This window comes from Rhinatrema bivittatum, chromosome 9 (assembly GCF_901001135.1).
Source record: "Rhinatrema bivittatum chromosome 9, aRhiBiv1.1, whole genome shotgun sequence".
NCBI lineage: Eukaryota > Metazoa > Chordata > Amphibia > Gymnophiona > Rhinatrematidae > Rhinatrema > Rhinatrema bivittatum.
The window spans coordinates 127,435,775-127,448,755 of record NC_042623.1 but is presented as its reverse complement, the minus strand read 5'-3'; the positions used below and the strand labels follow the sequence as shown (position 1 = coordinate 127,448,755).

The 12,981-nt window shown below is 45.1% G+C and overlaps 1 protein-coding gene across 3 annotated transcripts in view; it reads right to left on the bottom strand.

The window, feature by feature from the left end:
* MRPS33 (mitochondrial ribosomal protein S33) overlaps positions 1-12,981 on the bottom strand; it is a 49,762-nt gene that overhangs the window by 17,535 nt on the left and 19,246 nt on the right. For 2 of the 3 annotated variants that reach the window (XM_029616686.1, XM_029616688.1), the window contains exon 3: positions 3,737-3,995. In XM_029616686.1, coding sequence (XP_029472546.1) covers positions 3,737-3,951 — 215 coding nt within the window. In that variant the 5' untranslated portion in view covers positions 3,952-3,995. Of the gene's footprint in view, positions 1-3,736; positions 3,996-4,291; positions 4,875-12,981 lie in introns of those variants that run through there. The other variant, XM_029616687.1, reaches the window with a different exon arrangement.

Here is a 12,981-nt window from a genome sequence, read left to right as displayed (position 1 = left end):
CGCCATTTTGAAAAATGGCACTGACCGGGCCTGGGGCTAGGGAACACCCCAGGCTCCATTGCTGAATAGTTTTCGGAATTTGGAGGTTAGGGGGTGTGGGAGACTGATTTGGGGGGGTGGGTTTTCACTAAATACTAATGAGATTTCCTAAGACTTGGGGGATCAGAAGAGGAGGTTTAGTTTCAACAATTTTTGGTTTTGGGAGACCCTAAAACCCAACAAGGTTTTTTTTTTTTTTTTTAGATGGGTGGGAGGGGGAGGATTGAATGGGGGAGATCTTCTGGAACATATTAGTATTGCAAGGGGGCAGGGGGATACACTTTATTTAATTTTGATAGGATGGGGGGGCTGTCACGCAAATATCTGAATTTTATTTCTAAATTGGCATGACAGAGTCGCCACTCAAGGTGGCCCTGGGGTAAAGAGGGTTCAGCTTTGAGCCCCCCACCTAAACCTTTTTCCAATTTTGCGGGTTAGCGTCCCAGCGTGAGGCTTTGGAGGCCGAAGTTAAGGCGATCCAAGATAAGCTGGAAGATTTAGATAATCGGGGACGCCGTAATAACCTGAGGATCAGAGGGGTCCCTGAAACACCTGAATTCACGGATGTACAGCAAATAGCGTCCAACATCTGCCTCTTTATTCTCTCTCACGCTGAGAACGCACAGGGGGACACTGCTGCTCTGCCACTCACTGTCAGCTTTGAAAGGGCGCACCGAGCCCTGGGACCTCGTCGGGACCAGCAGCCACGGGACATTGTGCTGTGTCTAACAAGTTTTCCCCTGAAGGAAAGAATCCTGGCGGCGGCCAGACAACAGAAAACTCTCACATGGCAAAATTGTAAAATTGCAGTGTATCAGGACTTGGCTCCTATTACTCTTAAAAAAAGATATGAGCTACGTGAGGTCACTGCTGCACTTCGAGACAAGAATATCAGGTATAGATGAACATATCCTTTTGGCCTCTTATTCCAGCACCAAGGCGTATCCTATAAACGGACAACTCTACAGGAGGCTCCTGCAGTTTTTTCACAGGCCCAACTGCCGGTGTCATTTTCGTTACCGCAAGAGGCAACGTCAGGTTCAGATAAAATAATTGCGCCTCGTTGGCAAAGAGTTGGGAAAGGTGGAAAGAGGCTGCGCCGCAACGTCAACGGCTCTCAGCAATCACAGCCTGAGCAGGGATGAGGAAGCCTGCGCTTGGCTTACTACGAGTTCTCAACCTCTCCTGGCCAGGAGACTGGGGGGGCTCTTGTAGCCCTAGTACGGGAGATGACCGGACAGGGTCTCTGTTAAGTGCGGAGTTTACATTTCTTTGTTTTACTATGATGAGTGATTTTATGTATACATGGGGTTTGTTCTCCTTTTTAGGAGGTTTACAGTTTTCCTCTAGTTCACAGTTATGATCTGTTAAGCATATTGGGATTTGGTTTCACGAGTCCGGGGGGGGGGGGGGGGGGGGGGGGGGAGGGTTGGGGAAGGAGCCATGTACCTGCGGTTGCCTCTACTCGGAGGCCCACGGGCTCCTGGAAGTCCGGTATTCTCTGGCTGGAACCGGGATACCGACGGATGTGATGGGCTCAGGACAGGCCACTACCAAAATATTCTCAGGTGGATTGGGGGGACATTTCTGGGTCAGTGTGGCTTTAGTGTAATACACAAAGGATGGCTTGATGATTGCCGGTTTGGGGGGGGGGAGACTGAGGTACAGGATTAATTATGGATACTAAATTGCTTTCTTTTAACGTAAAGGGTCTTAACTCGCCCCAAAAAAGGCAGCTGTTAAAAAGGGAACTACAAAGGCAGGCTGCTGGTATAGTTTTTCTACAAGAAACGCATGTTCGCCACCACCATGAGCGTCTATTGCAATTCCATCAATACCCCACAGCCCTCTGGGCTGCCAGCACGAGGGAGTTCAGGTATGCGGGGGTGGGGATTCTGTTTGCTGCTTCATTTGTTCATGAACAGCTAGCGGTAATATTGGACCCCAATGGAAGGTATATTCTTAATAAAATTAAAGTAGCTAATCGGGTCATCACACTTCTTAATGTATATTTTCCCAACCACCGGCAGACAGCGTTCGTTAAACATCTCTCTAGCCTACTGCTCCAACACGCAGAAGGGGAGATTATCATCGGTGGGGACTTTAACTTCGTTATGGACCCTAGTCTCGATTCTAGTTCGGGCGCCCACTCGCATGCAGACGCCCGAAAAGCCTGGCGAGAGGTAATGAATAAATGGGGCTTGGTGGACAGTTGGAGATCCCGACATGAGCATTCCAGGTCTTATACATTTATTTTTTTTTTTTAGATTGGTGGGAGGGGGAGGATTGAATGGGGGAGATCTTCTGGAACATATTAGTATTGCAAGGGGGCAGGGGGATACACTTTATTTAATTTTGATAGGATGGGGGGGCTGTCACGCAAATATCTGAATTTTATTTCTAAATTGGCATGACAGGGTCGCCACTCAAGGTGGCCCTGGGGTAAAGAGGGTTCAGCTTTGAGCCCCCCACCTAAACCTTTTTCCAATTTTGAGTGGGGTGATTTTTTTTTTTTGAAAATATCTTTATCAAGGTGAATATAATGAACATACATATCAGTAGCAGATCACATTTTTATATATGGTTATCCCTAAACCCTATCAACATCCACAACAAATATACACCTCAACAGATTGTTGGGCCAATGCCTGACTCTTGTGCGCTGACCTTCCAAAAACTTCTAGATGTATCTATAATGGGCTCCCAACCCCCCCCACCCCCCCACCCATCCCTTATGTTACCCGGATAAAAAGTAAAAAAAAGAACGCGGGAACATGCTGCTACTCTAGGTACAATAAGTTCACAGGGTGTTTAATACGAGACTCCTCGCTCTGGTAGAGATACTGTTAATTAAGGTTCCTGCACCTTTAGGAATCTCGACTTGGCTTGCATCAAAGATCGAGCAGCAAGAGATTCCATAAACACTGTATTATGTACTGCATTTCTCCATTGCCAGAAGGAAGGTGGAGATTTCTCCCTCCAAACTAATAGAATGGATCTTTTACCCTGTGCCATTAGGAATAACAGGTGTGTCCCCCTCTCTATGGATTCTGCGAGAAAGTCCAACACTAAACAATATCAGTTCTGGTATCAGAGGGAGAGAGTCCCATAATAAATGGTTTGTATACTTCAATATTTTGTTCCAAAATTTCAAGATGATTGGGCAAAACCAAAAGACATGCGCTATAGAGCCTCGTGTAGATAAACATTTGATACAAACCTCTGAATAGGCGATATGTGCCTTAAAGGCAACAGTTTGCAATATAAATGCTCGGTGGATTAACTTATATTGCATTTCTCTCAAATAGCTTTTTGTGGACACTTGATTGAGCGATTTGAAGAAGGCAAGAACAGTCTTGTCTGTTAAATGAATTCCCCCATCCACACGTCATCGTTCTGAGACGGCAGAGACTATAATTTTACAAGTAAGGGGTTGTAAATTTTCTTAATTTGCGTGAGTGAGAGTTTCCTTCATTCTATCTCAGTATTGCCCAGGTGCGTGGAGGGTAAAGAATGGATATAATGAGATAATTGCATGTAGGAGAAGAAATGTTGTGATTTCAGCTTGAGCAGGTTGATTTTTAAATTTAAAGAGCCATGCAAAATTAACACGGAAATACGGACCTCTATGTAAGCATCAGTCTTAGTATTCTGGGATACTCCACACTTAGACATGGGTTGCGTATATTATACTCACCTATATAGGCCAAGAAAGCGCAGCTTTCTCATCAGATTATAGTAAACCTTATGCTGGGGATACCAGTTGTATACTTCCTTCCTCCTTGCCAACAGCTGCTTGCTAAATAACTGTACAACTTTCATGGACTTCTGGTCTGTTGGTCTTGCAACTTCTCCAAAAATCCTGGCACTCAGACGAGCCATGCGCAAGGCATAACTGGAAAGTGAAGTCATCTCACAGTAGAAGAGTATAGTAGGCTATGTACCTTGTACTCAACCTAATAAATGGAAGATAAATAAGAAAAAGATATGATCTATCCATCATTTCTACAATGAAACCACTGTGTGAACATAAAAAAATGTCATATATGCCTACTGAGCAAGTGACAATATTTTATTTATATTCATCTATAGGACATAAATGCTTTTGGTGTATAAGTTATCCATAGTACATAAATAATGCTGATTTACAAAGCTGTCATTCCTAATATCTGTCTTCTAATTACTGATGAAAAGCACAACAAAGTCACTCAGTTCTCTTAGTCATATAAGAGTCAATAAGTAACAGACTCACTAATCAAAAGGTCACAAACACTGGAACAAAAATGGATCTTTCCTGATGACAGCCAAGCATCTAAACCAGTGGTTCTCAACAGGTGTGTCGGGACACAATAGTGTGTTGCGAGGTCCTGATAGGTGTGTCGCAGGGCCAGCAGATGGCTGCCTCCTTATCAGCCCGGGTGGGAGTTGGTTGACTTCTCTTACATTGGGTCTGATGGGAGCCTTCTCTCACTGCCTTCTCTTTTTCTGGCCCAGTGGGAGGCTGTTTCCTCCTTCACCCAGATCATAGTGAGACACTGCTAGCTCCTGCTGTACTGGGCCCGATAAGATGCAAACTATCTTCCCCTGCTAAGTCTGGGAGTGATGCCGCTGATGATCTTTTCATCCTGTGGAGGGAGGGGGAAAGGAGGTTGGGGATGCTGGGAATAGGAAAGAGGAACGGAGAGGAAGTGTGGTGGCTGCTGAGTAGCAAGAGGTGGGAAACAGGGGATCAGGGTAGCTGGGCAGGCAGAGAGATGAGATGAAGGAGTAGGGAGAGTCAAGCAGAGGACAGAAGGAGCACAGGAAAGAGGATATGGGGTGAGGGGGCAGAAAAGCTGGTCAGGGACATGAGTGTGAGCGGACGATTGAAAGGGAGTAATTGGGAAAAGTGAAGAATGGAGGCATGGAAGGGGATGACAGCATACAAGAACCATAATATGTCAGTTTTGGGAATATGCATTTCTTCTTTTTTTTTTTTATTGCATTTTAACATTAATTATACAAAATAATATTTGTGAATGGAGAAAACAGATGTATCACATTTACATAAATGAACTCAAGGTAACATCTTCAAATCAGATATCTAGTAATATGTGAATTCCATCTTTATAGTAAGAATTCAGTGGGGCTGATACTAAACAAATTTTGAGCGAACCAATATTAGGAAAAAAGGAAAAAGAAACGACGGCAGCTGAGAGATGCCTACTTTAAGCCTACTGTACTGTTAATGCCGCATTTGAGTGGGAGTCAATGAAAAAGCAGAATTGAGACGGTTCAAAAAAAACAAACAGAATCTAGGTATCTTACTACACATTTACAAGGGTACCGAAGTACAAATTTATAGCAAATAACTAGTGTTTCCATCCTCATTTCAATAAACTTTTTCCTCCTTTCCTGTGTCGACCGGGTGATGTCAGGAAATAGCCTTATAGTTTGACCATAGTATTTTTCAATTCTTTTATGAAAAAACAGTCTCATCACGGTGTTCTTCTCTGTAATAAAAGCAAAAGATACAAATAGAGTTCCTCTTGTTGAGGCTGTATCCTCAGTTGATAATTCTAACAAATCTGTGATGTTCATCTGTGCTTGGGGTTCCACCTTCTCCTGGCCTTCTTCCCGTTTCTTTTGTGGAAGGTAATAGGCCTTTAAAATTAAAGGCAAAGCTTCTGAGGGCATGTTTAATATTTCTATCAGGTATTTCTTGAATAAATCGATCGCAGGCATTTGGGGAATGACTGGGAAGTTAAGAACCCTTATATTTAAACTGCGGAGATTGTTCTCAATATTTTCAACTTTTTTTTTTTTTTTTTTTATCAGAATAGTATTTTTATTGGTAATAGCAGGCAAGTAACAACCAATCTCGCCCAGAACCTCCTGAGCGACAAAAACATTGTGACAATAAACATAGGAATGTTTTAAACATGAACTTTGGCAGTTGTGTTACTACCTGATACACCATTAAACTTTTATAACCCATTAGATACCTCAACCCTCTCCCCCACCCCCATCCCATTGGCTTTTCTCCCAAGCCTTCGTATAAAAGGAACTGTAATATCACTATCACTACATGAGCTTCTCATCATTTGTCCCACTGCCTAAGGAATCAAGAATACATATATAACACATCCCCCCACGACTGCTTACATATTACAGGACTGCTACTTGACTATAAAATCGCTATTTATGTTAGATACATTATTTAAAATGTTATATCGTTTCTGATCAATGTTATTTATATTTATATTTATCTTTATATTTATTACATGTTCACGTATATTAATCTTAACCAAATCCCAGTTCAGACTTCCTGTTCTCTGTAAGACACACACATATGTTATGTCACCCCAAGTTACTTGTAAACCGAAGTGATTAGTAACATTGTTACTAGAACTGCGGTATATAAAAAATGTTAAATAAAAATAAATAAATAAATCTCCTGTCTCGAGTCTCATCATCCACTCCACATTCATTCACACTCACACTACAGACTATGAAACCCCCCCTCCCCACCTTGAACGGCCCAATCAGCTGTGTATCCATGGGATCTTAAGTCTTCTTGCAAGTCTTTGGGTAGTGCTGAAACGCAGGCATCCCAACAAGCACAGTAAGTCTTATCCGGTTTCCGGTGGCCCAGTACGAAGTCCATCCGTTCTAGTTGCGCCATTTCAGCCATGCGTCGAGCCCAGGCGAGGAAGGTTGGTGCGATGTCCGGTTCGATCCAGTCCGCCAGGATGGTACGACACGACAGCATGACTGCCACCCTTTCAAATTTAACCTTGGATCTTCTGTCCAACAAAGAATTGGGGAGGGAGCTGCACAGAAGCACCATTCCCCGTGAGTCCAGTATCTACTCCCAGGCAAGTGCTAAGTACCTTCGTTATGGCTGCCCAGAAAGCTTGGAGCGATATACAGTCAAATAATCTGTGAGGCAAGGTTCCGGGCTGTAATCCGCGGGGGTCAGCTGCATCTGAGACCGGCGAACATCATCACAGTATAACCAGTGCAGAATTTTAAACTGTATTTCCCGTAGGCCAATATCTGGGAGTGTTTTACGTAAATGTGCAAATACGTCAAGTAACTGAGCGCCAATAATTTGAGAGTTTAGAGCAGCAGTCCACCGGCCCGCCAAATGCGATGCTCTATCCATGCTTTTAAAGTTTCTGTCCCAAGTTTTTCCAACTGGTAATAGTGTTAGCTAGGTAGGCATTATCAAAGAAAGTGTTGGCAAATTTGAGTTCCACTACTAGATCCGCAGGAGTCCACGCACAAGAGCGAATGTAGTGTCTTGCCTGAAGAAAGGCGTAGAACTGCTTGGATGGGATACGATACGTACGTTGTAAGGTTGCAAAGTCCAGCAAGTGTCCTGAAGTAACATCAAACAGATGATATACAAACAATATATCCTTATTCGCCCAAGACTGAAATATTGCCCTACTATCTTGTCCCGGTAAGAATTCCAGATTTTGTACAAAAGGGAGAAGTAGGGACCGAACACCAGGTCGTGCAGTCAACCTTCGCCACCATCTCCAAGCTCGAATACAGGGAGACAATAGGATTACAGGGTACAGGGAGGCACTCCGTACCAGAGCTCGAGATTGAATGAGGCTCAGTGGTGAATTGGGCGCGGACATACTCGATAGCATGCCAGGCACCCATAAGTGGTAAGTTCCCGTGAGCCATTCCCCCACAACCTCAACTGACACGCTACATTGTACAGGCGAAAATCTGGCATATTGAGCCCTCCCCGTTCTCCCGGCAGCTCCAGGGCTGAATAATTCAGTCTCGCCCGCTTCCCTTTCCACAGAAATTTTTGTATATTGGAGCGCAAGCGTCTGATGTCCCCCCCTCATAGCCAGCAAGGTATCATGTGAAGCAGATAGAGTAGTTTGGGCACTAGTACCATTTTAACCAAGGCACATCGTCCAAAAAAGGATAACGGGAGAGAGGTCCATATGGCTAACTGCGCTTGTAGTTTATCAATACATGGAGTGATATTTAAGGCATAGAGTTTTTTTAAATCCCGCGGGACCTGCACTCCCAAATATTTAATTCCTGACTTGGCCCAGTGAAAGGGAAAGGGACCCCCCCCATGTGTCTGGTAGATGCTCATTAAGGGCTAGTGCCTCCGACTTCGTGTAATTGATACTTAGGCCTGCCACTGGTGTAAACTGAGTAAACAGTTGGACAATTGTCGGCACACTCTCGCACGGCCGCCCCACAAATAGTAAAATGTCGTCGGCAAAAAGCGCCAACTTCATGGGATGACCGCCCACACTAAGTCCACAAAACGCCTTCTCCCCCCGCAGTCGACTGGCCATAGGCTCTATCGCCAAAACAAACAGTAAGGGAGACAGAGGGCAACCCTGCCGTACCCCGCAGCGTATGGGAAAATTCTCTGTGGGCAGCCCGTTCAGTAAAATAGTAGCACTCGGATTTTGGTACAATACGAGCAACCATCTTAGGTAAGAGCCCATGAAGCCATATTTGTCCAAGGTCCAAAACAAATATTCCCACGATATAGAATCGAAGGCCTTCTCGGCGTCCGGACTCAATATCAGGGCCTCTTCCCGTGGCTGGTAACTAAGGGCAGCAATAAGACGACGAACATTCTTCACTCCCTGGCGACCCCTCACAAATCCAGTTTGATCGGCATGTATCAATGTGGGGAGTAAGCCCTGTAGGCGGGCAGCTAGAACAGAGGAGAGAATCTTAATATCGACATTGAGTAGGGAGATGGGTCGATAAGAACCCACCTCCAAAAGATCCTTCCCCGGTTTAGGAAGAACCACAATGACCAATCTATTGGCAATAAGGGAGGGGGGGGGGGGGGCCCTCGAGCATACTATTATAGTAAGCTTGTAATGGGGTCAGTATAGGGAATTTTAGAATTTTGTAATACTCGGACCCAAACCCATCCTGACCCGCTGCTTTGCCCAGCTTAAGGCCCTGGATTACAGAATAAATTTCTTGAGTAGTAATAGGACGATTCACGGTGGCAAGGTCATCCTGCTGCAATGTAGGCCAGGACTGCCCCCTATAAAAGCCTCCGCACCTTCCGTACTCATGGGTTTCTCACCGTACAACAATGTATAGTACTCTAAAAAACGGGCCGCAATCGCCTCCTGACTCATCCTATGTACCCCCAGTCCATCCCGGATCCCAGAAATGGCCGTTCTGATCCCCCTCGGCCGGATTAAGTGAGACATTAGTTTGCTAGTTCTGTTACCATACTTATATAGTTGGTACCGAAGGGACTTAGATGCACGCAAATGCAAAAGATTGTTAAGGGCCTTACGGGCCATGTCCAGGGAGGCCTTATCCTCAGGGGTCAGAGTTCCCATGTGCAGAAGCTGGGCCGTTTTTAAGTGGTCGGTAAGCCGGAGGATTTCAGTGTTCCTTTGCCTGTTCTGTTTGGCCACATAAGCAATTATGACCCCCCGCATCACCGCTTTCCCAGCTGCCCACACCGTCTCTGGGCCAACCTCTGGTGTTTGGTTATGAGTCACATAATCCGCCCAATTTTCCTGCAGATATTTTTTAAAATTGTCATCGAGATAAAGGTCTGGGCGCATGCGCCAGGAGAACGGTAAATGAGGACTACGCCCCCAACTCAGGGTAAGGGAAATCGGGGCATGGTCAGTCAGTACAATCGGTTCAATTGTAGCCTCCACCAACTGGGGGAAACAATGCTCTGAGAGCAACAAGTAATCCAGTCTAGAATATGTATTATGCGGATGGGAATAAAAAGTAAAATCCCTATCTTGAGGATGAAGCACCCGCCACGCATCCAGAAGCTGTAACTCTCAGCATAATAGGTTAATGCCCCTAACTGCATCTGCTGGCAAAGGCAGCTTGGGAGGCTTAACATCTACGCTCTTATTTGCCACCACGTTAAAATCCCCACCCACTAGCAGACTATGATCCGGAAAGTCCATGAGCAGACGTATTTGACTCGCAAAATACCCCGGCGCATACACATTGGGAGCATATATGTTGCAAAATACTACTTTCTGTCGGTAAAGCGTCCCTGCTACCAAGATATAACGGCCTTCTGTATCTTGGCAAGAGCGTGTGAGCTGGAATGGCAAATTCTTATGTATAAGGATAGCCACTCCTCTCTTACGCCTAGTATAAGAAGAGTAGTAACACTGGCCCACCCAATCTCGTTTCAATTTAGCGTGTTCCATGTCCCCCAAATGAGTTTCTTGCAAAAATGCCACCTGTGTCTTCAGGCGCTTAAACATCGCATGCAATTTAGTACGTTTTATTGGGGAATGGATTCCATCTACATTTACTGAGACCAATTTAACCTGCGCCATGGGAATTCAGGGAAGGCGTGGTGAAAACCCCGGGCCCCGTAGGGCTCCGATAGACATTCCCTAGTAATACCCCGCAGCCTCCCAGCCTTAGCCACGGGGAATAAAAACAGAAGAGATATGCAAAACATAGCCACACCATATAGTAAACACACAACCCTATGCGCCGTTCAATCCCCTCCCAGTAAGCCCCTCCCCCCTTAACACACTCACACCCATTCATACTATCACTTCTACACTTCAACTAACTCCCAGGCGTAGGGGGCCCCCACCGCTCCTTCTCCATCGGGGGTCCCATACCCCCAGCCCCGCTCTCCCCCCTCTATCCCAACCAACAGCCAGTATACCATACCCGCCCATCAACCGCGTCTGAGTCAATACCCTATTGGTGATAAAGTCCCAGCAAGTCCCTGGTGTGGAAGCCAAATTGATCCGTGTGCTGGGGGAAGAAACCAAAAGTAACTCGAAGAACTAAACTTCTAGCATTGTAAGGCTGGTTAGCAGATGTATAAGAATTTGAGCCTCTACCAACAGTTAGTATAAGTCCTCAGCAGCTCCATCTATTATGCCGGCACTTTTCATTCTGCAACTACTGGCGGCAGGGAGGCAATAAATCTATCTGCCTCCTCTTTGGTGGTAATAAACCGGGTTTGGTTGTTGTAGTGCACTCTCAGCTTCGCCGGATATAATAAGGCAAACCGTATGCCTCGCTGGTGGAGTTCCGTGCAGGCGGGGGCCAGAATCTTCCTTTGCGCCGCCGTGCCCGTGGAGAAATCATTAAAGAGTAGCAGCCGACTTCCTGAATGTTCCAGGTTCTCCTGCTGCCTATAGGCCCTTAGGAGCTGGGTTTTATGACTCCAATTGAGTATCCGGGCCATAACGGGCCGCGGCCGGCCCTGCCCTTCACGCAGCGGGCCTACGCGGTGTACCCTCTCACATTGTAGGGCTCCCCCTAGTAGCTCTAAGCCCACCTGTTTGGGGAGCCAGTTCTCCACCAGGGTTTGGAGCTCATCTTCCTTTACAGCTTCGGGTAAACCAATGATTTTTAAATTGTTCCTTCTGCCCCGGTCTTCTTGTTCCTCCATCTTTACAAGCAGTTCCTTTTGTCTGCCTTGCAGCTCCTCCATGTGGTGCTCCGAGGCGGCCAATCTATCTCCCAGATCAGAAAGAGTAAATTCCGCCGCGTCGAGGCGTTTAGAGTGCCCGTCGACTGCCGTTTTAATATCTTCGATGGAAGTCTGTAATTTGATTAACCGGCTATCGAGCGCCTCTGTGACGCTTTGCGAAATTCTTTTTAAGGTGTCCTCTGAGATTGCAGCCAAGAGGGGCTCAGCTGGGCTCGCCACGTCCACCATCTTAGCTCCCCGCGGTCTGTGTGGTCGGTGCTCCGTTCGGCCCCTGGTGCCGGTCCGGCGCATCCCCCGCCCATCGGGGCCTTACGGTATGGGCGGTGGCACTTCCCGTGGCTGTCGGCGGGGGGGGGGGTCGAGGGGCAAGAACGAGCGGCAAAAGTAAAATTAATTGCGATTAATGGAGAGCGGGGCCGCGGAGCTCAATCCCCCTGCTTCCGTCTCTGGCTATGTCATCGCCGGAAGTCACTATGTTGCTAAATATTTGGATGCTTATATCCTAACAGACTTCAATTATGTACTAGAAGGAAGCATTTGAAGGGAGGAAAACTCAAAAGGAATGTGAAAAAATATTTTCACTGAGACAGTAGTAGAAATCTGGAACAGAGAGCTAGAGGTTATTTTGCACAATTGTTAAAAGAGTTACAATTTAAATTTTGTAAACCGTTATGATGGCTTTACCGAATGACGGTATATAAAACTCAACAAATAAATAAATAAAATAAATAAATATAAGAGTCTAAGCACTAGCAAAATTCAAGCATATAGAGAAATAAACCAGGAATAGGCAACTCTGGTCCTCGAGTGCGCAAACAGGTTTCGGTGTGGTAAATTTTGAATGGAAGTATTGAGGCTTCTACCCTTAGCAGAATTTAAAACCAGGGAATCCTGCCTGGATAAAATATCCCACTTCCACTTCTATTTCCCTACCCTTTCTGCCTTGAGACAAAAAGTTTACTTTCAGAGGTGTGTTCGAATCTACCACAGAAATTTTTTATTAACCTTTAATTCTTGCAGCACATCATGCATAAATAAACCAGTCAGTTTATTGTAAAAATATTTTCTTTATTTCACAGATACAGAAAGGCATGAATAAATATCTCTAAATGACTAAGAATCACTTTTATGTTCAAATCTTAACTTTACCAGAGTATATCCTACAATCAATGCAAGAACCATTAAAAAAGTAATTGAAATTATTAATATCAGATAAATGTCTATTAATGTCATTTTTTTAGAAATTAATACATTTCTAATACATCTGCCAATGTAGAAACAATAGCAATTTAAAGGTTCTCATATACTTGAATAAAAATTATATTTACCAATTTATCTGAAGCACCCCGCTCTGTGTCTCTCTCAATCACGTGCGAAGAAAGTCTAAGTAGCACCTCTCCCTCTCCCTCAAACTGCCACTGTTTTATACACTTAAGACCCTTTGATCCAGTGTCGCTGTTACACTTCCATCAACACATCTATATTTTAGCCTTTGAAGA